Raw genomic sequence first — 27,717 nt, 5'->3', positions numbered from 1 at the left:
TTGTTCCTTGGGAACAGGTATAATGGATATGACTGCTGCACTTGCTGGCATCTGCTGTAAAGTTAAATTCTTAAAGCTGTTTTTAAACCTGGGATGGACTTTACTGATGGAGAAAGAATATTACATCATACAAAATTCTAGCTGCTTTTCCTACCCAGGCTACACTCTTCTCTGGAATGACAAGTCCTTTTGCCATTTGACTAGTGGTGCACGTTTACCCCATATCCTATTTCCAAGTGTCAACAACAGATTCACCAAAAAACAAACAAACAAACAAAAGCATGCTTAATGGCAACCCTGAAATCAAATTTATGAAATCACAAGCACAAATATTCTACCAGATGATTCTACATACATTCTGTAGTCTATATAAAGCCTCAACCCTGAAAGGAGCGCCCAAAGAGGCTGGGTGTCACTAGATTGTTTCTCAAGAAGCCTCACAGAGACATTACCTCGATGAATTTTCCACCCTCTAACATTTGGCCCATGGCCTTGCAGGCTTGGAAACCTGATCTGTCAGCAAAGCTGGAGCAAAGTTACATCTCAGAGGTGGACTTACAACTCAAAGAGCACAGAGCACTAAAGAGTGATGTCAAGATGCAAACATAGTAATTTACAGCGAGAACCATGAATGTCAGATGAATTAAAACACTCCTGGGGCAAGCCAGCACATTCTCTTTCTGTGGACAGACGCAGATGGAGAGCCAAGTCATAACCAGAATGTTGCCTGGTGATAAAAAAGTGGAACAAAGGGAATAAACAGTAAACAAATCAAAGGCAAGGCTGGAATTCAGATTCTAGTTCTATGACTTCCTGATTCACACTGACATTTCACACTAGAGATAGGTGACCCACCAGACTCACCAAGCAGCTGAAGACCCAGCTCTCTGGGGTGGCACAGGCTGGGAACTGCAGGCTCGCCTGGGTGGGTAATTAATCTTTCTGAATGACAGGCTTGTCCTTTGTTATAACTAATTCTGGGAGACCCTAAGGTAACATTGACTCTCTCTGCCAATGCTATTTAAGGTATCATCAGATTCATTCTTTTTCCTTTTCTTCTTTTTATTTATTTTTTGTTGTCATCCTTTCTTTTCTATCCACACCACCACCACCAAACAAGTCCAGGTCCTCATCTCTTTAAGAGGGGCAGGGGCCTAACTGGTCTACCTCCTTCAAACCTGTCCCACTGCCCAACTCCAAAGATCACTACTATATAAATCAACCTTAAATTAGCGTTTTGTACGTGTCTCTTCCCATTTTCCTACCTTCACTCATACCAAACACTCTCAGTGACTCCTACTGCCTTCAAAGTTGAGTTTGAATTGCTTGGCCTGCTGTTCAAATTCTTTCATATCTGTGCCCAATTTAGTATCATTTTTCTACTGCATGAAACTTCGACTCCAGTCAGATCTACTGTCTCTTAATATCCTATGTGCACTCCAACTCCTGCCTCTGCTTGTTCCTGGGTTCCTGGGTTCCTGGGGTCAACTCAAGATCTTCCTCCTCCATAAAAATGTCTCTGAAGGTCCAAATCTGAAATTGACCTTTCCAGTCTTTAGGCTCATTTGGTATTTAGTGTATCTGGAAAGTAAGTATTACATGTAGATATACCATCTCCTCAACTAGAATAACCTACTTACAGTTGGGAACAATACATTTTGCCTTTTTTATATCCTGTTTCTTCAATGCCTCCATACCAGGGGTGCTCAATAAACAGGTACTTAGAACTGACCTTGTCCACGTGTAGGTAAAACTACTGAACTCTCCTCAGAGCCTAAGATAGAACTTGAAAGGTATGACCCTTAGCAGAGGAGGGGAGCTGTCTCTCCAAGTGTCCGTGGGTTATTAGTGGCACATGGCTTCTTCCAAGCCCTTGGAGTGATATCAGAAAATCAGTGTTCTCCCCTGCATCTTCCCCTGCTCTCCGTACTGTCTGATGTTACAGCTGGAGACGCCGTTCAACTCCTGTTAGTCTCACTCAGTCTCCAAGTAAAGTGTTAGCTTTAAAAACAGACTAGACCTCTGATATGTGGAGACTATCACCAGGACACTTAACAGCAAGAACCATACAGGGAGATAGTTACACAGAAAATCCTAACGGGTCCTTTCAATACGATGGCAGAGTTAATGAAAGGATGAAAAGGCAGATTTCTAAGGTTTATAGGCATAGCAAAGGGATCAAGAAGGAAACAATCTTAAGCGATTTTAGTTACCATGTTGCTTTTCCGTATTATTGTTGTGTAATCATACCTTGGTCTCAAGCCTGATTGGAAAGTGCATTAAGAAAGCTCATCCCATATTTGTCTAATACAATGAGCTGATTTGCAACCTTATCTGGGAAGACAGAGTTTCTTTTATTTCATACCAAAGCACTACAGCTCATGGGAAGGACATCCAGAATGTTGTCAACAGGGTCTTCCATGATTATGAAAGACATGAAAATGCACACATCATCTCATATTTCATGGATTTTGGCAACTCCACATCAGAAATGTTGGGGAACGATCTGGCTAAGTCTTGAAAGTAGGAATGAGAAACCTAATTCAGAATGGAATGAAGGTGATAATCTCTGCTAGGAAGGAGGAAATTGCTAGATTAAACAAAGATAACTAAGCCTGATTAATCATAAAAACATAAACAAAATAAAAATAAGTTTAGTAGTAGTAAATAAAAGAAAAAGCTATGTTAAAATAGAGAAAGTAATGATTTCCTAGGCAAGGAAGAATTAATTCTTAGAGGTAGACCAAGAAAGAGCTTGTAAGGTTCCTGACTGTCTTCTTAATATTAAAATAAAATTGGAGACTAATTATGCTTACACTGAATAAAAATTATAATAATATATTGTATTGTTTAGTATATAGATTAATGCAAGCTATAGGAAGGGAGAATTTTGTTAAACAGATACAAAATTAAAAATAACAGAAAACAAACATTTGAAAACTCTATGTTCCCCATTTTTATTCCCAGGAAAAGTATTTTCTATTAGTGAGTGTGGATTTCTTTCTCTCCTTTTTGGGATATAATCCTAGAGTTCTAATATATCTTAACACAGACTCATAAAAGTAGGCGGGAACATGGAAGCCATTTCACATATTTCCACGACCTCCCAGCATGAGCACACTGAGATCAGGATAAAGAGGGGACAAGTATTTCTTTATATTTGTAAATAAGTACAAAAGGAGATTCCAAAGCTTCCTCTAAAACCCTTGTCAATCCACCAAAAATGGTGGATTTTTAGCCAATACTTCAGTTTTTATGCACGGCAATTCTCATAATACGTAGACGAGATTTGAGTATGAGGTAATGAGCTATGGGCTGCCCGTGACAGTAAACTTTCTCACCTTATGATCGCATAGCCTATTTAGTCTTATATCTAAAAATACGGGTTTAAAAAAATAAATTTAAAGTATGGATTTTGTTTTAAAATGTCTTCTATGTTTGCTGGTTTTTAAACAAAATATTCCATTTACCAACACGATGTATGCCGCATTTAAATAGTTATAGCTGGTCTGAAGCAGAGCTGGTGGGGAAGGATTAAATATTGTCTATTTCTCTAGATCCCATCTTCCTTGTGAGAGTTTCATCCTGGCATTTAGATTTCCCTCACTTTGAATGAGCACATAAATTCCTCACTTTGCATAAGAACAACCTTCCTCAGGAAAAATGTACTCCTTATCTACCTCATACACCAAAAAAGATCTTCTACCTTTATTCAACTTTCCATGTATCTACAGAGTCGCCTAGATTTTAAAATAAGTTATTCCACAAATTTAAAAATGTAGAAAAACAGATTTGAAGAAGGCAAGCTTTCTACTCTAAGCATTCTTTTTAAAAAAAAAAAATTACACTCTCTAATTATGTGATAATGTATTTTGATTCTGAAAATTAAAGTTACTTTAGAGGTATGTAGGGCTGTAAAATGCGCATGCTTGCCTGATGATTTTCAAACCAGAAATTAATCAAAAGGCTATAAGAAATTAAAATGTCACCTTGAAGCCCATCCTAAGAATTGCTTTTATTATGCAGAATATCAGTCCAATAGAATGGAAATGGTTTTACAGCCTTTCAAGTTAAGGGTCAAAATGATCATTTCTCATTTAGTCTCACACTTCCATTTCTTGTAGGAAGCATGATGGATGTACTTGGTTGCATACGTGTTACATTTGTTAATTCATGTTCCTATTCTCATATAATCAAGTTTTTACAAATTGAGCAAAAGCAAGAACAATTCCATCAGGAAAACATACGCCATAAATCTTAATATTCACCACATTGTGCTTTACTTTACAATGAAGCGGTTAACCTTGGTCAAATAAAAATTGTGAGAAACCAATAAAACCTTCAAATCTTCTCTTATAACAATTATTTTTCCATATAACTAAGGACTTGGTTTAAAAAATCATAAAATCTCAGGTATATTAAAGGACAGTTGAAGTGCAATCAGTAACTGAAGCCTGTGAAAGCATGGCTTGGCACAGGAAATGTTAAAAGTTAGAAAATATTTATTAATAGGAAAATATTGATATCTATTTAAAACTATGCTTCCGTTAGGCTATTCTGCAACGATACCTTGATTTTATTAACCCAGAAAAAGTAAGTTTCTTTTTTATGAGGCCATGAAGGGAGTTAAATATTTTCCGCAGTGAGGAGTTGGCAAAATATTCGCTTTGAAGCAGTCCCTAAGGGAAACATGGGATGTTTTCTTGGATTGTGCATGCAAGATAAAGTCAACGTGAAACACGAGCGCAGGCCGTAAACATACCTTGTCCTTGGGTTACTCCGTAAAATTCAGCCGCTATCCGGGCCGCCTCCTTGCGGTTGCCTTTCACTATGTAGAAGTGACTGAGGATGGCGAGGCTGATTTTCACAAAGAGCTTGAAACAGAACAGGGAGAGGATGGTGAAGTAGACGTTAGAGAGCTGCTGAGCGAAGGGCCGGCTTTCTTCTACCACCGACATCGCTGCCCAAGCCCTGCTGCTGCCGCCCTTGGTCAGATCCAAGTCCCGAATGTGCCTGGCTCCGGTCCAGGATGCTGCTGGACAGCTGGTCCTGAGGAAGGAAAATATCAGCTGGTAACGATGCCTCCAGCTCAAAATATTTATACTGTCCGTAAAAGTGCTTCGCACCCGCCTATTGGTCTGACAGTATTCCGCGGGGGCCATGGCAACACTTGCCGGTTCCCGACACTCCTGACTTTCCGTGCTGGCTGCAAAATGACATCCCGCCTCCCTGCTCCGAACTTCAAACTCCAGGTACTGAAATTTATACACAGATTGTTTCCCTTTGGGGGAGATCTAACTGTCACGAGCGCTCTGAAGACTTTGCGTAAGGGGTTCCTGGTGTTCATGTAACTGGTATTCATAATATCAAGGAAAAATTAAGCCCATCGATTCAAACCTTGAAAATGGTCGTATTTGTAGGCCATGAGCTAAAGTATCAAATAGTCCATGACTTGATGATTTAATGATCACTCATCAAATTCGCCAAATTGTGGCTTTCACCGTTGTCAGGGGAAAAAAAAAATGTGTAAGTGGATAGACTGGAAAGTCACAGGCTCATAACTTTAGAGTGTTTATTCATCCACTGAACACTTCTTTAAGCACCTACTATATGTCAGGTAATTTGCTGGATGCTGGCAGACCAATCCCTGCCACAAGGATCTCAGAGTCTAGAGGAGGAAACAGCCATAAAATAAATACAAGTGAGGACAGGGTAGCACAAAGAGGAAGGGCCTAATCCTGGAAGCGAAGAGTCCAGCAGGGCTTCCTGGAGGACATATAATATCCAGAGAATTTCAAGTAAACGTAAGTATTTCATCTTGACTCTCCCAAACCAAGCAAAACAATATATTTTTTAGCTCCATAATCTTTGTTAAACCCGATCTGATGTAGTTTAGAAATGAAATGCAACTGTTTATAAGGGCATCCTTAGACAAGCTATATTTTTAGAAGAGAAATCGAGTAAGTTATTTAAGAACAATAATGTAGAGTGACAGTATTTTGGCATTTAAGCCAACAAGAATACGCCAAGATACAAAATGACATATTATACAGGGAGCTTGTTTATACATTTGTATGACCAGGCTCGGGGCCTGTTAATTGTTGTATTGCTTCCCGATTCTTCCGAGAAGTTCCAGAATCACAAATAATAACAAAAACCTAAGAAAACAGAAGCGGCTTTTCTGGGAATAAAGGAGCATATCAGTGATTGGTCATAGTGGTCAGTGTTGCATGCTTTTCATGCCGTGTATCTTGCACTGATTTATATGAAACATCCCTAAGACAAAGGACGTACTGCTGTGAAATAAATGTGTCAGATAAAGCAGGCTTCTTCTTTCCCCAGTGACTGCGTGGCTCCCAGAAAAATAAATTAGATAAAATAAAATATTAGAAAGCAGTCACTGCCCTCTTTCTGGAAATGCCCCTTGGTCTTGTTCTCACAGGCAGAGAACTAGACTAAGCGGTTATTCACTGGCCCCAGTGTGCCATTTCACATGTGCTTTGGGAATCAATGAAAATGCACTGCAGACTATAGAAGACGAAGTAACTAAATGTGAGATTGCGTTAGTTAAGTGACGGGAGGAGATGACCCTCCAGTTAGTCTTTCCCCTGGCGTGGCGAGGCGTGAGTACGCACCAGAGAGGCATGCCCCGTGGACAGCTGGACCATCACAATACTCTGAGTCACTGCACCCACATCCAGTTCAGTGCTTTAGAATCAGAAATAAAACCCACCTAAGTCATGCCTCAGTGTCTTCTAAGGTTTCACTCCTTCCTCTCTACCGGTAAGTGCTATTATAAATAATTACCTCCACATCAGCTCACCAGGGGACTGGATTCTTTTGGGTTGAGGAACACTTTTATTTCAATAAGGCTGCTATCGTTGGAGCAGTAAGTTTAACTCCTTATAGTTTTACTAGTAGGAAAATACTGCTCTCCAATAGTTAGGATTTTATGTCAAGATGTCACGCTTTATTTTAATGAGCTCCTTGATTTCCCACCTCTATTTCTTTCGTTAGCATAAACTCTCCCTTGGCAACTTTTACCATCTCTAGTTCTAGTATCACTAAATAAAAATTAAGGCTAAATAAAATAACTCATAGTAAGTGAACTCATCAAATATAAACTAGATGCTGTATTTTTCACATTATAGACCCTTCCAGGCAACATCATAAGTTATTTTATTAATATTTAAAAGACACATGAAAAATACTGTGCACCTATTTTCCTGGCATTTGTGTTTTCTTAAAAAATAAAATATTGATTAGTAATTTAAGGGATTTATTGAGATGAATACTTTTATCATTTACCATGTTGAGAGGATGTGGTAGAGTGATGTGGTGATTAGCCAGTATATCCCAACTGATCTTGTTAGTTTTGATCAATCAATCAATCAAACCAAAGTTGAGCTCAACAGTTTTGTTACTAGAATGGGCGATGTGAGAGGAGATAAAAACACAGGAAGGAATCATTTTTTTATATAAATTTATTTATTTATTTTTGGCCGCATTGGGTCTTTGTTGCTGCACGCGGGCTTTCTCTAGTTGCGGCGAGCAGGGGCTACTCTTCGTTGCCGTGCGCAGGCTTCTCATTACGGTGGCTTCTCTTGTTGCAGAGCATGGGCTCTAGGCGTGCCGGCTTCAGTAGTTGTGGCGCATGAGCTCAGTAGTTGTGGCTCATGGGCTCTAGAGCTCAGGCCCAGTAGTTGTGGTGCACGGGCTTCATTGCTCCGTGGCATGTGGAATCTTCCCGGACCAGGGCTCAACCGGTGTCCCCTGCATTGGCAGGTGGATTTTCAACCACTGTGCCACCAAGGAAGCCCAGAAATCATTTATTGAGAGTTCACTATAAGCCACATGTTTTACATAAATCTTCTCATTTACGATCTTAGTCTATCCTGGAGGGGTGAGTATTACTGTCATTTACAGTTTAAAGATGAAGAAAGTGGAATTCAGGGAGTTAGTGACCTATAAGAGTATTTGAACACAGTTATGACTCTAAAATACGTGCTCAAGTTACTGCCCATATTTTCTATTTTTAAGCACTTACCGTCTGAACGAGCAAGTACGATTTGTACATACAGAGTGAGACAGAGTCACAGAGACTTACACACAGTGGAGAGGTCGGTCTAAGACTGCATTTAATCAGGTACCTAAATTAGCACCTAAATGAGTGGGGCAGCTATCCATGCTCTGATGATTACATGAGCTGGAATCTTGTGTGTGCTTGACACCTGGGAACCAAGGAAAAGGGGAATGTTTGGTGACTGGGCTAATACTTCCCGATTATTCAAGGTTAAGAGTCGGTGAGCAGCTCCCATTAAAACAGCAGAGAGGAAACCGATAGAAGGGCCAAAGAATAGGGCAGTTGAGAGTTAGTTCATTGAAAACAACGCTGAATGTTCAAAAGAGGGTCAAATAACTGAGTAAAAACAAAAAGAATGAGGATCAAGGAAAGGACAGGAGGCATTTGCTGATGACCTTCAACTCAGTATCTCAATAGGATAACGGAGTGGGAATTAGGACTTCGGTGATCAGGGGTGATCCTCAGAGCAACGTCCAAAGAAAAAGGGCCCCTGGGGTTCCTCCTTTTGTCACCTTTCTGGGTATTGTCTCTGCTCCTCCCCACGGTACAGTTGTCAGAGGACAGTTCCTCTGTAAGGCGCCCCCTGCGTCCCCTAATCTTTCCCCTTTCAAGGTTCTTGCTCAGCTTCCTTTTGCATCCCAGGTACTATGTGAATTGGCATTGTGTGTGTGTGTGTGTGTGTGTGTGTGTGTGCGCACGCGCACACGCTTCAGAAACTTAATTTCATGTCATTCAGATGCTGAATATCATAATGACTTTCAAATGTGGCCCGATGAGTCTTCAAATTCTCAAAGAAGAGAGAATTTCATTTCCAGAGATTATGGCGCTAAATTGTTTTGACTTAACTGCAGTTTTGACCCAAGCTGTTATACTAAAAATGTCAAGGGGACATAATAAAAATTGCCTGTTTCTAGTGCTTTCCAGTTGATAAATCTTAGCATAAAGATTTTTATGTAGAGGAAATAGAGTGAGCCCATTGAAATAACCATTTCCTTTAAAAAAAAAATGTGATCCCATATTCTCTGGTAGAAATCTAAAGGCTCTAATTGACTTTTTATTGCTAATTTCCAAAAAAATGAAATTACAGGGATACATTTCAAATAGCAAAGTTGCTAATGTTCAGTACAACGGCAGTCATCTTCCCAGCTGCGGACCAGGGATTTTGAGGAGGATTTGTGCACAGTGAATACAAACTGAGAAAAGTCATTTGCTCTTAAATCTGAAGTTCAATGGTGGCTGGGCTGATAAAATGAAAGAGAAAAAATTATGCAAGTTGCTATTGGTGGGATAATAGCTCACTGCTGTGCTTAAGACACCATTAAAAACATAGCCCTTGTTTTTTAATTTTATGAAATCTCATGAGGAAAAAAATAAAGGCAAATAAAGGTCTTAGATGGTTAGAATACACTGGAGCTTTACATGTTTGTATACATAGGAATTTGAAGAAAAACAGAAATGTTTACACTTGAAGTTGAAATCCTTAAAGGGAATTAATAACTGAATTTAGCCTTATCTCCATTCTGTAGGTTCCGTAGATTCTGTTTAATTAGTTTATCTACACGTACCCAAAAGCTGTAATCATGGAAATAGATACTTCACAAAGCACGTTGTTAAAACTCCTGGCATGGACTTAGGCACTGTGATGTAATGCCTCTGTCCTAAAAAAGCAACGTACTCACAGCAGAACTATAGATACTGATGCCTCGGGTTCCTATTAGATATCTCTAATTATTGATGAAGGATAAATGCTCATAAAGATTATAATCATCATATTAATTATTTATGTTGTTAGTTGGGGAAAGTTGGGATGAGAGGTGTTCTATTCTGTTTGATTGTACTTTTGGGGGGTAAATTCTTGCTTCTGGCTCTAGCCATACTTCCAGTATAATGGAACAAAAGAGTAATTCCTGCTAGCATTAGAAGAATCCATAATAAGAATAAAATACTATCCGCAAAGTTGTGATTTACTTAGATTTCATCCAGGCTCTTTGGGGAAAAATCGCAGGCTTTCTCCAAAACTCAGAACAGCCTCTATCCTAAAAATTGAGTCACGTTAAATGGACCTATGTGGTCAGCCCTGAGTAGAGGTTCCTTTAGGTTAAAAAGATTCTAGTCATATATGGGGTCCAGAAAAACTTGGCTGAGAGCTGGTAGCTCTACATATTTGAGGGTTTAAAAAATAGATTCTAATTTTAAATTAATATATACTTATTAACACCTACTACATGCCATGCACTCATTGTTCTAGATATTTCATCTGTTATAATGGAGTTTTTTGTTTGTTTGTTTGTTTTTTGCAAACCCATCTTTTGTTTAGAGGATCATATCTCACCCAACCTCAGTCCATGTTCCTGACCTCCTGGTTCCAGAAAAGGACAGTTGACCAAATTAGGCCAATGAAGATATTTCTGGAACTGCTGCTAGAGTTTTGGGAAGGATGCTCTTATTCAGCAGGGAAAGTTAAGACAGCAAGATCTAACCCTAAAGATGCTAGGAGCTCTCCTTGTCAGTAAGGGAACAGCCTGCCTAGGAAGGAAGCCAATGCGAAGGAAAGCATAGTCAGGATCTGGGGAGGTAGTGTCATGGCACCTTCATCTGAATACCTGGATCTAGCTGCACCTGAAGCAGCCGGATCTGATGGTAATACAGATTTGACAGTAAAATGAAATAATACATTCCTTTTAGTTGTTAATTAAACCCATGTGGATTGAGATTTCTCTCACATTTACAGGAAAAGTCCTGATATATTTATATTTTCCTGAGTCCTTATAAAGAAAATACACCGTAGGCATCATTCATCCCTTCTGTACAAGGTGAGGAAGCAGAGACTTAATGACCAAGCAATCTGCTGAGATTCTACCTCTTCAAGTGGAAGTGCTGGGACTCATGCCTGAGCTTCTGTCACTGCAGCTCTTCTCATGTTATCATTCACAGGTTAGAGCTGAAACATTCATATTGTCTAGGATACTCACTGTCTTCCCCCTCTATCTTGGCCTGAGTTACAGTGTTCGTTTGTGCCATATTTGGGTTATAAATAGTATTTAACTGAATACTCAAGTATATCGTTGGGCTGAAGCTGAAAGGCCCCACCCAAATCGTTGGTGATTAAGAATTTGTTGTAACCTTCTCATTTTAACAAACCACCTATTTTCAAGACGATTTAAAGGGAAGACTTTCACTATGGCATCGTTTTGAAGATCCAAAGCGTGAGGCTGTCTGAGCAGTGAAATGATGTTACAATGATCTTTCAAGTACAGTGTGGTGATCTCATCTGCCTTTTTACAGGTATACTTTTACAATTAATAGTTATCATTTCTTCAACGAGGTAAAACATGTCAACTGCCCTGGGATGTTGCCAACTGGCTAAGAAAACTGGGATCTACAAGTGCCCCTGTCTAGGATGCTAAGATTTCAGTGTCTTTGACAGCACGTGTACTGCCTGTGTGCTCTCCTTTTAAATCTATTTTTTTAATCTCCAATTATAAGCGTCATTATGAAAGAATCTACCTCACATGTTGTCAGGTTTAAATGCAGTAATGTATAGCATTCATGGTGCATGATAGAAGCTCAGCAACTATTAGTTTTATTATAATGATTCCTATTATTTTGTTATTTAAATTATTTAAATTAGAATCCATTGCATAATAAACACTACAATTTTGCTGTGTGTTTGTCTAATTAAATGTCCAAATTTCAACAGTACTTTACTCTCTGCCAACTACAGATATGTACTCACATGAAAGAAATCTATCGAACTCCCTCTGGTGTTAGAAAATAGGCCCATTTCTGGAACTGGGATTCATAACCAATGTTCCATATAAAATAAGTGATATATTCAATTTTTTTATTGAAGTATAGTTGATTTACAGTGTTGTGTTACTTTCTGGTGTACAGCAAAGCGATTCAGAGATATATATACTCTTTTTTCATACTCTTTTCCATTATAGTTCATTACAGGATATTGAATATAGTTCCCTGTGCTGTACAATAGGACCTTGTTCCTTATCCATTCTATAGATACTAGTTTGCATCTGCTAACCCCAAACTCCCCATCCATCCCTCCCCCACGCCCCCTGCCCCTTGGCAAACACAAGTCTGTTCTCTATATCTGTCAGTCTGTTTTTGTTGCACAAATAAGTTCATTTGTGTCATATTTTAGATTCCACGTATAAGTGATATCATATGGTACTTGTCTTTCTCTTTCTGACTTACTTTGCTTAGTATGATAATCTCTAGGTCCATACATGTAGCTGTAAATGGCATTATTTCCTTCTTTTTTACGGCTGAGTAATATTCCTTTGTATGTGTGTATATATATACATCTTCTTAAATGATATATTTTGCTTCAAGATATGAAGGATAGCTATAACTTCCTAGGAAATTTGTTCATCATAAATATTTTGGAATATTTTATTCATTTTCCCAGGCCCAGGACAAAGATGCTCAACAGTCTTGGATACAGGGAAGAGAGCAGACACTCCAGGTCTTAGAAATAAACCTGATCTCACATTAGAATCCATGGTGCCTCATCTAAGAAACTAAGGTTCTGGGGCTTCCCTGGTGGTACAGTGGTTAAGAATCCGCCTGCCAATGCAGGGGACATTGCAGGGCTCGGGTTCGAGCCCTGGTCCGGGAAGATCCCACAAGCTGCGGAGCAACTACGCCCGTGCAGCACAACTACTGAGCCTGCGCTCTAGAGCCCGTGTGCCACAACTACTGAAGCCCGCGCGCCACAACTACTGAGGCCCGCGTGCCTAGAGCCCGTGCTCCGCAGCAGGAGAGGCCACCGCAGTGAGAAGCCTGCGCTCCGCGACAAAGAGTAGCCCCCGCTCGCTGCAACTGGAGGGGGCCCGTGCGCAGCAACAAAGACCTAACGCAGCCATAAATAAATAAATAAATAAATAAATAAATAAATAAATAAATAAATAAATAGAAAGAAAGAAAGAAACCAAGGTTCTGGAACTGCAAAACCTTATCTGAAGATGTGATCATTGCAACGGTAATAAGGCAATGGTAACAGCGCAATATATTTTGTTATGTATTACAGCAACCCTAAACCAGCCCATGAATTAAATAAAGTTGTACAAGTAGGGGAATGCAGACAGTGGAAGCTGTATGGCCATCTGAAAGCCTGGGCATTTACTCTGAGGAGCATCTGTCAGCTGGCATTACACATGTCCCAGGATAAACTGGGTAAGGCAGCAGAAAGTGCTAGGGTGAGGTCTTTCAGAGACCCAGCTCTAGCTGTGAACTCCATGAACCTGGGCAAGTTCCCTAAACCTCTGGGCCTGTTTTCTTACCTATGAAACAGGATGATAGTGCTATCACAGACTTGTAAGAGTGTATGAGAATTTGGCCTGCATTTTGTTCAATTTCCTTTTAAAGGCAACCCCTGAATTTGAGAGCCTCTGATTTTATCACTGTTTCTAAAATCATAACCAAGCTCACCCTCCAGTAATAAATTGCAGTTTCTGACTACTAAGTAACCACAACCTACGCCTCTGCTGAGCAGGTCAAGATAGGGCTCCCGGTTCACCACATCCTGCTGGGGCAGGTCCTGTGAGCTGGGAGACGACGCACAACAGGCAGACAAGGTCCTTGCTCTCCCAGCGTTAAATCAACATCAGCTGACTCAGCCTGGTCGCGGAACAAATACAATATCCAGTTTTTTACAGTAGATTTTCTTGAGATTATGCAACTTTTTGTGTTCTTTTATCTGATGGCCCAGAATGTAAAAGGGGCAAAAAGTCAAGAGAAGCCTTCGTTTGACCACCAACCTCAACGTTGGTTCAGTGTTTTATATTCTCGCCCATCTTTCTCACTTGATGCAGGAAGCACTCTCAACCCTCAGTTTTTCCTTACAGTTACATTGTGGCTTGATTTTTTCAAGGCAACTGCCTTCAAGTTTGGCCTGGTCCAGCTTTCTTGGGGAGCTCCCCAACCTGGCCTTAGTCTGTAATATCACCAAAGGCAGGAGTGGGCTTTTAAAATATTTTGCAGAAACAAACAAAGATGAGTATGTATGACGCTGTTGTCCACGAAACCAAGATAAGATTACTCTTGAGGATGGGTGGGGAAGGCAGACTTCATGAGACAACCGAGGGTCCTGGCAAGACAGTGGTGCCCTTCACCCCTTCACATATTTGTCACGGGGATTTGGCAGCTCATATGCGGAGAAAGCGAAAGATCAGTGTCTGAGTAAGTGAGGGAACATTAGTGAGGAGCTAATTGGGATCAAATAGGTTTTTAAAGTGTATCTTTCCTCTCTCTCTCATTTGGGATAAGCCCCTTCCGTTTCACAATCTGGCTATTCAAACAAGCACATTTAATATTGACCCACTTTCTTTTGTACAATGGTTTATTATAAAGAACATCTGCAGCATATTTAACGGGCCTAGTTATTCTCAGGTTATCTGAGGGTGTGTTGTAGGTATTCCCTGCTCATATATGAACTCTTCCGGAGAGGCAGCAACGCCTCTGGGGCCGTTGAATCCTGACCCTCTGACTTGCCATTTCTGGGACCGCCAGTAAGTCAGTTAAGCTTTCTGTGCCTCTGTTTTTTCATTCATAGAATGTGAATAGTAATAATAACTACACCAACTGGTTGTCAGGACTATTAAATAAGTTACTATTTAAAAGTATTTGGAACAATGTCTAACACAAACTAAGTGTTTTACAAGAATCTGTTGAATAAATAAATTTTAAAATAACAAAAAAATATGGCAACTGAAACAAGTGGATGAAGATGAGGTTGGAAGATGTAGCTTGGTGTGTAACTTGGTGTAAGAATCTCCAGTAACAGAGATGCCCTAAATATAAATATGAATGCCCTTTCATTTTCCATGAGAAAAGATGAATCCTAAAAAAATGTTTCTAATGGATATATTCATATGAATCAAAACCGGAAATAGTCCAAATGTCCATCAATAGGAAATGGATAACCAAATTGTGGTATATTTATAAAACATAATACAGTTGAACAATAAACCGATTAAGCTACTGATGTGTGCAAAACATAGAAGAGTCTCAAAAACTTCTGTTGAGCAAAAGAGTACATATTATATGATTTCCTTTATATGAAGTTCAAGATCAACAATATAAATATATGGTGATATGGATTAAAAGAATGATTTCTGGGGTTGGAGTTGAGGATTGATTGGAAAGGGGAATGAGGTATCTTTCCAGGAAGATGGGAGTGTTATCTATCTTTATTTGGGTGCTGGTAACATGGAATATATATTTTAAAAAATCTTCTCAAGTGTATATTTCAGATCTGTGCATTTTACTCTAAGTGAATTACATGCAATAAAATAAAAACTGACAAAATAAATAAATGTTGGCTTCTGGTAATGGCAGGCTAGTTAATTCAGAACAGACCTCCCAGTGGAGACAACAAACATTTCTGGATGAAATATTAAGACCATGTTCCTACTAATATCAACAAACTATGAAAAAAGTGAGAAGTAATTGGACCAAGAATTTAGGACAAGAGGAAAATCCAGAGAGGGGAGCAAGGGATTTGGGGCCACATTTGTCCTAGGAACAGGAAGAGATGGCAGAGAGGTTAACCAATCCTCCTAACAGTCTCTGGAGGAAGGACAAATAAAAGTTGAAGTACAAGGCCTGCCAAGATCGAGGACCATGGTACAGGGCTCACACTTAGAGCTGATATCCAAAAGCCGTAAAATATAGAAGTAAGAATGAACCAGAAGTAAGCCAGCTGCTTTCAATGACTACAATCTACATGGTCTAGAAAATTTCTATCCTGGAGATTGGATTAAGGTGACTCAAGATTGCTAGTACTCATAGGCACCTGTCAGAAAGAAACAACAAAAAGCATGCTCTCTGGAAGAAGACAATATCACAGGCCTTAAATTATTTCTATACATCTTTTTAAAAACATATCTAGCACTCATTGAAAAATAAGGAAACACACAAAAAGATGTATCGATATGAATCAGAACCAGCACAAAGAACAACAGGAAGAGACCCATAAATATTCAGGATAGTGAAGTTTCCAGAAATCTAACATGTATCAAGTATTTTACTAAGCTTATAGAGATAGATGCCAAACTAACATCTCAGCAGGAATGGGGTCTTTAAAAATGACATCGCAGATTTGAAAGCAAAAAATTAAAAAAACATTTATCTTCGAACTGTAAAACTCGCTATCGGCAATGGACGGGTACACCAGCAGGTCAGCTTTAACTAAAAGAAAGTTAGTGCATCTGAAGATGAGTCAGAAGAAACCAACCAAGATGAAAGAGACAGAAGAAAGAACAAGAGGGAGAGAAGATGCAAGTAGAAAATCTAACATATGTTTAATCAAGGTCTTGGAAAAAGAGAATGGTCCAAAGCAAAATTTGGAAAGATAATGGCTGAGAATTTTCCAACACAAATGGAAGGTATCAGTCCACAAATTCAAGAACCCAATGACTCCCAAGCAGGCTAATTAAAAAAAAAAAAAAAATCCTCCCTGTCAAGAATGTGAAGGATCTGAGATTTTACCCTACTTAAAATGTAATAAGTTACCTGCCATAGATTCATGGCTGCTGACAGAACACACCAGCCTCCTGGGTCAAAGGCTATTTCAAGTCAAAGGACTCCATTATTCAAGGTACAGAAAGTAGCAAGAGGATAGTGTTTGCATCAATTCCTCCAGCCTCTCACGTCCCTCAGGGTCCCAGGTATATCCTGCACATGTGGTTTGTGTCACAGCTGAGGAACTCCAAGCTTTAGGAACCCACATCTTTCTTAATGGGCAGTAAGCTTGCCTCAACTTTGCCCTGGAGGGAGACCATTATCTTTATTATACTGTGTAATACACAAACCTGCCCTCTGCTCCAGAGAAAGACACTGATCTCTATCTCCCAAAGAATGTTATACAAACATCCTCGAAAAGATAGTCTCCGAAAAAGGCAGCAAGTGCCTCTGCTTACAGAAGAGCACAGACACAGAGACCCATGGAGAATTGTGTGCCAGCAAATTTTCCCATCATTTCTGGTTTCTGGCTAATTTTCCCATGAGTCTGTCACAGTGTCAGCCCCTGTGACTAATCTGATCAACAGAGGCTGGGACCAAACCCCTCCAACGTGTCTCATACAGCATGTAATTAAGGCTACTATACACAAGACTCCAAACGGCGGGATGAGGAAAACCTTGCAGTGTTGATGTCAACCATTCCCCTGTAGAGTCCTGGACCCTACCAGCTGAACTAGTCCCATAAACCATCAGTGCCTGCTTTCCAGCACCGAGGTAGTTTAACTGATCAATTTAGCTAAAGTTAGGAACAAATTTTGAACCATCTTTTCTAAATGTAAGACTCCCACCGTAAGAATAATTATCCTCAGAGTATGCATAAATCATGAGTCACTTGTCTCTCTGGGGAGCGACGCCAGGAAATCAAGGGCAGCCTCATTTTGGAGAGATCTGTGCAGTCATCTGAGAGCTACATGAGCTACTGGTGGTGTTTTCTAAATCACTTCTTAGGTGCAAGGCACTTCGGTTTCAGGATGAAGGCAAGTTAATGCCTGGTTTCCACACAGATGGACAATCCCAAGGACGCTCATGGCGCCCCTGTACAGAAAGTATTTACAATTGTTGGGCCACCCCGAGCGATGCCTCCATTATTCGGGGGGAGAGGGACTTGGGTTGGTGGTATCTCTAACATAGCCTCCCAATGGCTGGTCAGTCTTAGGGTTCCCAGTTTAGTTTGATAATTGAATCTAGCTTTGTTTTTAAAGAGACCGAGAGCAGTTGGTAAAGCTGGTCCAGTCTGGTCCACACTACAGCCGCTAGCATTCATCCACCCTCAGGAAAATCTGAGTGATGGCTACGGGCGCAGAAGTGCAGAAAACACTCGGAGATATTGAGAGGGAGACGCGGGAGCCGAGGCCACCCCTGCTCTTTCTAAGAGACTTCTCAACATGGTTAAAGGGAGTGATGTGGTTAGAACCATTTGTCTGGAGATGCCAGGTTGTTATTCATTAAGCTGAAGGAGCCCTAAATGTTTGGGAAAACGGCAACAGGCCATTTTTCTTTGTGAGGAAGGCTCTCGGGGCGAATCTGAAGGGCAAAGATCATTGATGTCCCTCCCTTCCTGCACCTCCCAGGTCTAAGGTGTCCCCTTTTCATGTGCCCAGGGTATAGGCCCCCTCCACTGACACAAGATGGTCTTCCTCCATTCCAAGAGCTGTAACTTCACCTTTTTCCTGATTACCCTTTACGGACCCTCAGAACTTTTGTCCAGAAGGGTCAGATGCAATCAGGACAAGGGGATTTTTGTAAAGCACAGAGACCCCTGCATCTGAGCGTAGCCTATGTGGGCCGTTGTAGTGGGAGATGGCAAGCAGTGTCCACAAATAGCCATCCTTGTCCTGATGATCTAGGACCAGGCAACTCCAAAGGAATATATCCAGGTGGCTCGACTAGAAATCAGTTTGAATCCCCATGGGCCCCTTTTGGCGGGGCTGTCACCGAGAGGGTGTACTAACCAGGCTGGGTCACTATTGGGGGAAAGAAAGATGCATTATGCCTAGGAATGGGCAGGGCAGAATATTGAACTTTCAAAATGAATCTGTATAACTCCCCACTCCTTTCATTCTGATCATGACCAGGAAGCAGGTGAGGAGGGGTGCTCCTTTTCTGGAGAGAGCCACAGTCAGAGACTGATCTGCCTTCTCAAAGTGTGTGGACCCAGGAGGAAATGAGGAAGGTAAAGTCAGAAATTCTTTTTTAGTTTATTTTTAAGGAAGCTGTTCCAGTGATCAAGTGTCCGATGCCTGTGGATGGCAGGGAGCATGGAAGGTTCATCCAATACCTTGACTGTCCATCTGATGCTGAGTAGTTTTTGTGATAAAGACACACCATGGAGGGACTGAAAATGGTCCAGAAAGCTGAGTACTTGACACAGATTACTTTCAAGAGCCCCATGGTTAGCTGATAGGACTGGAAACACAGAAAATATCACAAACAGAAAAAAGTTAACAGTGGTGAGGCACCACCAATAGGTCCAGGAGAGGGTCAAGTTCCAACGCAGTCACTCTGCCAGGAGTGGGGGGCGGGGGGCGTGCCCCAGGCCATGCAGCCCCTTCACTTGGAGACAAATGACAGGGGTCACGTCTGATGCGGTGTTGGCCTCTGCACCAAAACCAGACTCCTTCCCTTTGGCCCAGTCCGTTATGATGGATGTGTCGCCATGTTCAGTGCCATGGTGGATCCAGGCAGTGATGTTTGCATACTGGGTGGTGCAGACTCAGTCAGCGGCTTGGCTTGGTCTCATCAGGATGAGCCCTTACCACGGGCACCGGCACGAGTGAGCCAAATGGTTCATGCAGTAGCACCGTTTGCTACCATCATCTGTGGCCTCTGAGAGGAGTGTCTTCAATTTGTGAGCTTGCGGTTTTCCCAGTTGAGACCGAACGGCTAGGCCATTGGCAACAGCCCAAGAATCAATAAAAGTCTAACGAATGAGGCTCATCAAGGGGAGTGTTGGCTGGAACTATGAGAATGGAATCGAATTCCACCCACCAAGTGGAGAGACCACATCCATTTGCAGGTCTGCATTGCGGGCACTGAGGCTGGACAGCTCCTGCAGCCCAAGGACACCATCTGGTTTCAGCTTGACCAAACCGGCAGTGAACCAGACCCAGGGTTTCAGTTCATTATGAAAACAAACAGCAGCTGTGCACATGCATGGCTCACGCAGACACAGTGCTGAGAAAATGATTCCCTATACCCCCAAAAACTACTGTACACTTTCATTTAGATGAAGTTCACACAAAGGCAGATTTGAACCGTTGTTTTTAGGGACACATACTTAGGTGGTAAAAGTACAATGAAGAAGAGCTAGGCAGTGTTTTACCAGGTTAGTAGTTATCTTTGAGGGGCAGGAGGTGTGACAAGGGAGGTGCACATGGCAGGGGGCAACATCCTATTTCTTGAACCTGAGTTACCACTTTATAACTGATTAAGATATATGTTTGTTTTGTGCATTTTTCAATATTGTTGAATTTCACAAGTTTTAAAAAGGGAGTAAGTCCCTTAGCATGTTAATGGGTAAAGGAGTTGGAATCTAAAATCAAAATCATTTGCTCTTGTGGGTTACCAGTTCAAAGTAAAAAAAAAAAAAATCTCAAGCTAAAATAAGATCCAAACATGATTCTACTAATTTCTTATTCCGCTCAGTCCAAGGAGTTCTCAGGAACTGGGTAGAAGTGGAGTTCCTGCAACTTCTGCAGCCTAGATTCTCACTTGAATGACTGTCAGGGCATCAGAAGTCCTACCAGCTCAATGCCAGGTCCCGATGTTCCTCACTTATCAGAAAGTTCAAAGAGATACTAGGTCATAAAGGATTGTCAACAGCCCCAGCCCCATACCAAATGCAGAAAATAAACCAATTCCCAGTTCCTGGCAGTTATCCCAGGAAAAATTACGTTCCTAGAACCCAGTATTAATATTGCCAAAACCATGGCAGAAACTCAATAGTATCTGAGCGTACGAGAGCAGAGAAGAAAAAAAAAAGAAAAATCTGGGTTTTATCTTCACCAGATTGCCTATCAAAGGATGCGAACTGTACAACATCTATGCTGTGAACTTAAAGAGAAGAAATTTGTCAGCAAGAGCTGAATTCGTGTGCTATGGAATTATTATGTCTGGAAGGAAAAGCCCACCCATATACACTCTTCTTTCTCAGAGTGACATTTGTGACACTGAAATCTTTTTGCAGAGATTCAGAGTTTGCAGCGGAGACGGTTCCAGTTGCGGGATCTTGTTTGGGGTACTTTTCTGTCCACCCAGTGAAGCATCGTCCTTCCCATTCCCCCTTGAGCCTCACATGTGGGCACTCTGGGCTCTGTGTGTGAGCCCCCCAGGGGGGCTGGTCCCAACAGTTTCTTGTGAGCAGACACTTTTAGTCTTGTGCCACAGAGGCTGCTGCCACTGTCTTTACTTGAGGAATTGCTTAGGTTTAAGAGACTTGTATCTCAGAGAAAGTGTCCAGCAAGTTCTCCACATTTGTTCCAACTGGAAAATCACCCTCGACAAACTGCTGAACTGAAAGCTACTTTGGGGATTTTTAATGCCTCTTTCCTGAGAGGCCTGGGGAGGCCTTTATCAATTTCTCCAGGTGCTTTCTTTGCTCCACTGTGAATTCTAGAATCCCAAGCATGTTTCTTCAGTCTGGGGGCACAGGTTTGATCAGCGGCTTGGTTCTAGTCTTCATGCTACTCTGTCCCTTTGAAGTTTATCTATTGAATCTTTGAGTATTTTTATATTTAATCCCATGGATACGCCACATGAATTCAAGGTTATTGTTCCTTGGACCAGCTTGCACCTAAATGTAGATCGGGGCATCTCAATTTTAATTCTAAAACGTTTCTAGTGTTTTGTGGGAGCACAGCCATCAGCTATCCTACCTTCTCAAAGCAGCAGATACATTCTGTCTTCTAGTACCTAAAAGGTCTCTTTCCAGAAAGACCTGCTTCTCTATAATGAATACTCCTTCCGGCTCATGTCGCACTATCATCGCTGAGGTCCCACACTCTGCAAATGCTTGCCGGGTGTACCTCGGGGGCAAGCTGTAGTGACCTGTACCCCGAGACTGCACCTGTGCTGATGTCCTCGTGCCTTTGTTTCAGAAAGACGCTGAGCAGGTGTTGTTTGCTCAGAGCCTCCCCTACTTGCAGCTCTACCTTTATTAGGAGAAACCCCTCACCCGTGGGCAGAGCAGAGAGGTCACAGCTGCCCACACCCAGACGGGGCAACAGCCACACGGCCAGAGTAACTTAGGTCGGCGCAGTGAGACGCTGACTGCACCACTGTGGGCGGCCGACCAGTCTAAGAGAAGCTCCTGCAGACCACCCAGCGTGGCTGCTTTACGGCTTCTGTGGACCCGAGGCTCTGTGCCTTCAGGGACCACTTCTCTGAAATTAAAAAAAAATTATTACAAATGTATCAAAAATGATGTGTTATGACTGCACTGGTATAAAGACAAATCCAAACTGGATTATATCTCTTTCTTTTCTTCAGATTTTAAAAGAAATGAAAACACTTTCAGGGGCCCCTGAAAGTATCGTGGCTTTAGGCGCCTTGCTTACAGTGTCTACAGGGTGAGTTGCCCCCGACATCAGGCCAACATGCCCTGGCCCACAGGAAGTCCGAGCCCCAAGCCCAGGCTCTGACAACTCCGTGTGGGGTTTTCTTCCTTATAACTTATTGCTCAGGGATCCCGGCCAATGTAACATAATGACGAAGGCTTGGGCTTCCCTGGTGGCGCAGCGGTTGAAAATCTGCCTGCCAATGCAGGGGACACGGGTTCGAGCCCTGGTCTGGGAAGATCCCACATGCCGCGGAGCAGCTGGGCCCGTGAGCCACAACTACTGAGCCTGCGCGTCTGGAGCCTGTGCTCCGCAACAAGAGAGGCCGCGATAGTGAGAGGCCCGCGCACCGCGATGAAGAGTGGTCCCCGCTTGCCGCAACTAGAGAAAGCCCTCGCACAGAAACGAAGACCCAACACAACCAAAAAAAAAAAAAAAAAAAATGGGACAAATTATAAAAAAAAAAAAATGATGAAGGCTTGAGGACGTCCAGTAAATAACACCTTTTATCCCTCCCCAGGGAACAAGACAAATAGTTAGGAAGATGGGGGGCAATGTATCACCTTTATTACCAAGAGAGGCGAGGTTGAAAGATACCATCCATTTACTCTAGGAATTAGAAACATTCATCCACCCAACTGCTGGCAATCCTGCATGGAATTCGACCGCTCTGCAAGGCAGGAAAGAGTGTGCCCCTGACCGGGCAGCAGAGATGCCCCCTCCTGGTAAGAAGCTGGCTCCCAAGAGGTAGAACACGGAATGCTGGGGGGCACGCCCAGACTTTTCTCCCTGCACTTAGCAATCAGAGAAGTCACTCAGTGCGGGGGAGGGCAAGCGGGGAGAGAGGTCACCTGAGTGTCTATACCTAGGAAAAGGAGCTCAGAAGAAGTATGCCCTTCCAAAGAGTCCCTGTTAAACCTTAAGCACGTTTAGAATCTCTCAAAGGATTGGAAGAATAGGAGAGGCATTACACTCAAAGTTATTTTGACTTTTTAAGCAAAATCTGCAGGCAAAAGAACGAGGGAATGAAGATAAAGCTCTATGTCATTCACTCAATAAATCAATAATATTTATTAAAATGGTTACGCCTAAGTCCTTTGAAATAAAGGCCGTTCAAAATACCTGAAGCATTTTTTTTTTCAACACATGTAATAGAGGAATAGGCGTTGATTCTTGGAGCTTAACAAACAATCGCAATATCCATAAAAAGTAGGAAAGTGATTCCTTGCACTTGAGTTTCTGTTGCTAGGTTGAGTAGCACTAAAAGTAAACAAACAAGGCAGAGAAAAGAAAAGTCTTTGATAAAATTACCCTTTTATTATTATAGAAAGATCCTGGTCTAACTCCATCAAATCTCTGTGATATTCGTTGTTCAATAAAAAAATATTCACTGAGGGCCTCTACATGGTAACTGGGCATATGGTGGTAAACAAGACAGTCTTTGTCCGCACGGAGCCTGCATTCTTCTCTTAAAACAAAAGAGGTTCCTGGGCTTGAACATTAAAGAGAAATTACACCCAAATTTTGATCCATAGGTTTCCCAAGGACAAAAAAAACCAATAAATACTATTTGAAGGAAGTTGGGAAGATAAAGAGCAGCCTTTGAATTCCTGGGACTACTGTGACTGGTAAAATGATACTTGTTGGTCAGTTATGATTTATAAATATAATTATCAATTGCTGATCCATTTTTCTCTTTCACTTCTGCATGTATATATAAAAATACATCATCATAAATCACCAGCACAGAATTACCATAATCAGGTCACAGTCAACAGGGGGCAGCTTTATTCAACAGCAGTTTAATTGGAATAAATATCCTACAATATCCCCTTTTAGAAACTTTTTTATATATGGAGCCTTGAGGCTTTTTGCTTCCTCAGTTTTATCTCACGATAATCCACTTTATCTATTATGTCTGGCTAGGTCAAAATGCATTCAGTCTTAGTGGAGTGTAGCTTTGTTTCATCAATAAACTCCTGGCGAAGTTTCCTAATCAGATTTATGTTTTACGCCTTGTATAACTGTGTGAGGTGACCTTGTAAGGCAATTATCATTTAAATTTTCTTCAGCCAGGTATGCTTTCCAGTAACCACACACGTATATCTCAAGCTCTGCTTTTAACCCATTTCTTTCTTCTTTCTCAATCTTGTACCTGAATAACTCATTAGTTGGGAAAGCTCAATCATTAATTTGCTTATTGCTATTGATATTATAATTAATGGCAACAATATTGTGCTTTTCTAGTAAGTTACTGTAATAATTCTTATACGTTCAATAATCACTTTAAAGTTGCTTTGATACATTATTAGTGCTAATCACTGCTACAATATCCCTGAAATACATACAACTCTCAGTACACATGTGAACACACACGTGTTCACACACACACACACACACACACACATAAACACAGTTGGTTGATAACTTGGAAAAGATCCTTGCCACAAATTCCTTAAACTCAACGCATCTAAAGAAATAATGCCACAAATTATATTTTCTGACAATCCAAACGATAAAAATATTTGTTACAGATTTGAGATAAAATTAGGAATTCTTGGAGTAACTTTGTAAATGGATTGCTGAAGCAGGTTTTATTTTTCCTCGGTCGGAGTGATTCTCAAACGCTGATGGGTTTTCTTAAGTTCTTCACTTCCGTGGGGGTTTTGGTGTCGGCGCTGGGTAACGCCCGGTAGCATCACTTGTGTGTCACAATGGCTTCTCGTGAATACTGTCGTGTGATGTGCCCAGACGTGCCATACATATTAAGACCTGACCAGAAATAAAAATACAGTTTCATCACTGAAGTCAAAACTGTATTAACTGCTGTGAACAGATGAGATTCCACAGACAGAGGCTTCTGGCCAACGTCTGCAAGACAAGGGCTGATGTGGAGTCCACGCGGCCTCTGGACCGGGGCAGGACCACGTGACTCGCACTGACAGGCGACGTGGGAGCAGATACATGTCATTCCGGGAGGAGGCACACAGTCCGTCCCTTGCCCTCCTTCTTGCCTCAGCAAATACGAAGCCAGGAGACCAAGCCTCACTTGTCCTGGGAACCTGAGTGAGGGCAGCATGTGTCCCCAGCAGGGCACAGAGAGGGGGCAGGAGGCCCTCTGGGCTTTGGGTCACCGAGGTTAACATGTCACTGCAGCACGATGGAGCCCGTCTGACTGATCGTCTCAGCTAGGCAATCGCGAAGTTTCCACAGCAGAAAACATGGGCTGAGGATTTATATCCATTCATTCAGTAAAACTTATCAAGTGCCTACTATGTGCCAGCACCATGTTAGATTTCGGGGAAACAAGTGTGAGCAAAACAGTTTTCCCTTTTGTCATGGAGCTTATATTCTTGTGGAGAACCTGAATACTAATGACTTAAAAGATAAGTAGACCGATGGGTGCAATGTAGGAAACAAGGGCAGTGCTGTAACAAAGAGTAACGGCGGTGACCTACAACCAGGGAAGCCAGGGGACGCCTTTTAGAGAAGATGAAGCGGAGCCCAGAAAAATGAGAGAGCCGGCCACATGAGGAGGTGCCAGGCACTGAAGAGGCGCCTCAGTGGCCTGTGGCAGTCCAGGATCTTGGTTTCCCAGGACCTGACGGACGGCCGCTGTGCCTGAGGCCGGGCATGAGATGGTGCTGACAGAGGGGGCGTGACCGCTGCTTTAGGGCCACGGATAGCGGCCGACGTCATGTGCCACCCAGATTCCCCTTCAGGACGGAAGCATTTCTTCTCCCAGCTGCTGGCGGAGCCGCCCGCTGAGTGCCCTTGGCTGTCAGTCCTCTGGGGAACTGCGCACGATGCTCTCTACAAACCCGCCTGCGTGCTGGGCTCTGTCTTGGGGACTTCCTCTTGCAGAAGCAAACTGCAACATGGCAATAGGTCCATGGGACTTTATTCTAAATTAAATGGAAGGTGATTGAAAGGCTTTACTGAAAGCAAGGAAGGATGGTTTTAGCTGGTGTGTACTGAATTTGAGAGGGCAGGAATAGAATCAGAGGTGGGTGAGGAAGCTTTTAGGGCAGTCCAGGTGAGGTGATGGCTGGAACTAGGGTAGTGAAGTAAAAACTGAGAAAAGTGGATGAACGTGAGATACATTCTGACAGAACTTGGTGGTTAACTGGATAGTGCAAGAAAGGCAGGCATCAAAGAATAACATCAAAGGGACCGCACAACACAATTTTGGATGTGCAGTGGCAGAAGATTCAGGGCACCAGAATTCGACACTGCTTTGTGACGCTTGGATACAACTGCACAAAAGAAAGTCCTGAGAAAAGACTCCAGTGCTAAACATCTTGTGAGATAATATTTGGGCCTCATTTTAGAAAACTGTCCCCAAAGAAATATGTAATCAGTATAGATTTTAAAACATGGCCACAGATGATTATGATTTCCATATTCTAGTACTATGTATTACATGGTGTTTGCCTAATAAATTACTGGCAATTAGTTGCTACCTGGCACTTCATAACTAAGCTGAGGATAAACGCTGTAAACTGAATGACAAAAAAGTAAGAAAACGTGGTTCATTAGGAGGTAACAGCGTAGGCTCAGAAGTCAACAATGGCTTGAAATTCCAGAAGATAGGCTTGTAATGATAAGTCAAATGCCACTAAATGTCATTTTTAAATAGGTATTTGTTTAGTTTCGTGGCAAATTATGCTCATTCGGAGACGGAGATTGTCTCTGCCAAGAATTTATTTAACACAGGTTCACTGCGGGGATTATAATAATTTCACAATCCAATAGCATACAGGATAATGTCTCTTCATAAACCAATAAAGAAATAACATACTCCAAACCAAGAGTAGATAAATTATGCTATCGTTCCAGACAAGGGGACTTGTACCTGTCTATGAGGTGGTTCTCAGGGGAGACAGGTTGACCAACCAGAGCTGATGGCCAGCAGCCAGCACAGAAGTGAAAAGTCCCCTGTTGCTAGAGCTTGGAGCTCCGAATGACCGTAGCGGTGCTAGCGGGCAAGGAGACCTCCCCTCCCGGGGCCACTCCTGGTAGAAGAGTTGCCTTCACCTTGGCAGGAGCTAATGCCCCAAGGTCTTTGGAGAGCTGTTTAGATGAGCGAACGGCAGCCTTGCCCAGACTGAACAGTCGGGCAGCCCTCACGCACTCTTGAGTATTTATAACCTAATGTCCCCTTGTCACAGCTGCTTCTTCACCCATTCTTATTTTTTTAATTAAATTTTTTTGGGATATAGTTGATTTACAATGTTGTGTTACTTCCTGCTGCACAGCAAAGTGAATCAGTTATACATACATATATATCCACTCTTTCTTAGATTCTTTCCCCATATAGGTCATTACAGAGTACTGAGTACAGTTCCCTGTGCTCTACAGTACGTTCTTATTAGTTATCTATTTTATAAATAGTAGCGTGTCTATGTCAATCCCAAACTCCCAATGGACGCCTCCCCCCCATAACCATACATTTGTTTTCTACTTCTGTGACTCTACTTCTGTTTTGTAAATAAGTTCCTTTGTGCCATTTCTTAGAGTCCACATCTAAGCGACATC

General features: G+C 41.8%; 2 protein-coding genes and 1 long non-coding RNA gene across 3 annotated transcripts in view; 2 read left to right on the top strand and 1 right to left on the bottom strand.

Moving 5' to 3' along the window:
- The window catches only part of ASB5 (ankyrin repeat and SOCS box containing 5), an 87,351-nt gene that overhangs the window by 45,481 nt on the left and 14,153 nt on the right, over window positions 1-27,717 (bottom strand). Inside the window, exon 2 of the mRNA XM_059909217.1 lies at window positions 4,763-5,049. Coding sequence (XP_059765200.1) covers window positions 4,763-4,958 — 196 coding nt within the window. The 5' untranslated portion in view covers window positions 4,959-5,049. The remainder of the gene's footprint in view (window positions 1-4,762; window positions 5,050-27,717) is intronic.
- LOC132356727 (uncharacterized) overlaps window positions 1-27,717 on the top strand; it is a 58,059-nt gene that overhangs the window by 27,189 nt on the left and 3,153 nt on the right. Inside the window, exons 4-6 of the mRNA XM_059909802.1 lie at window positions 499-608; window positions 4,745-5,252; window positions 22,112-22,191. Of these exons, the coding sequence (XP_059765785.1) occupies window positions 499-608; window positions 4,745-5,252; window positions 22,112-22,191 (698 nt within the window). The remainder of the gene's footprint in view (window positions 1-498; window positions 609-4,744; window positions 5,253-22,111; window positions 22,192-27,717) is intronic.
- Window positions 5,275-15,417, top strand: LOC132356429 (uncharacterized). The gene is made up of 3 exons (XR_009499856.1): window positions 5,275-5,804; window positions 11,239-11,368; window positions 12,510-15,417. It is a non-coding gene; the product is annotated as an uncharacterized LOC132356429 (long non-coding RNA).

The sequence above is a fragment of the Balaenoptera ricei genome, chromosome 21 (genome assembly GCF_028023285.1).
Source record: "Balaenoptera ricei isolate mBalRic1 chromosome 21, mBalRic1.hap2, whole genome shotgun sequence".
In the NCBI taxonomy this organism is placed as follows: domain Eukaryota; kingdom Metazoa; phylum Chordata; class Mammalia; order Artiodactyla; family Balaenopteridae; genus Balaenoptera; species Balaenoptera ricei.
Note: the sequence above shows the minus strand (reverse complement) of the source record. Positions and strands in the feature narration are given on the sequence as shown.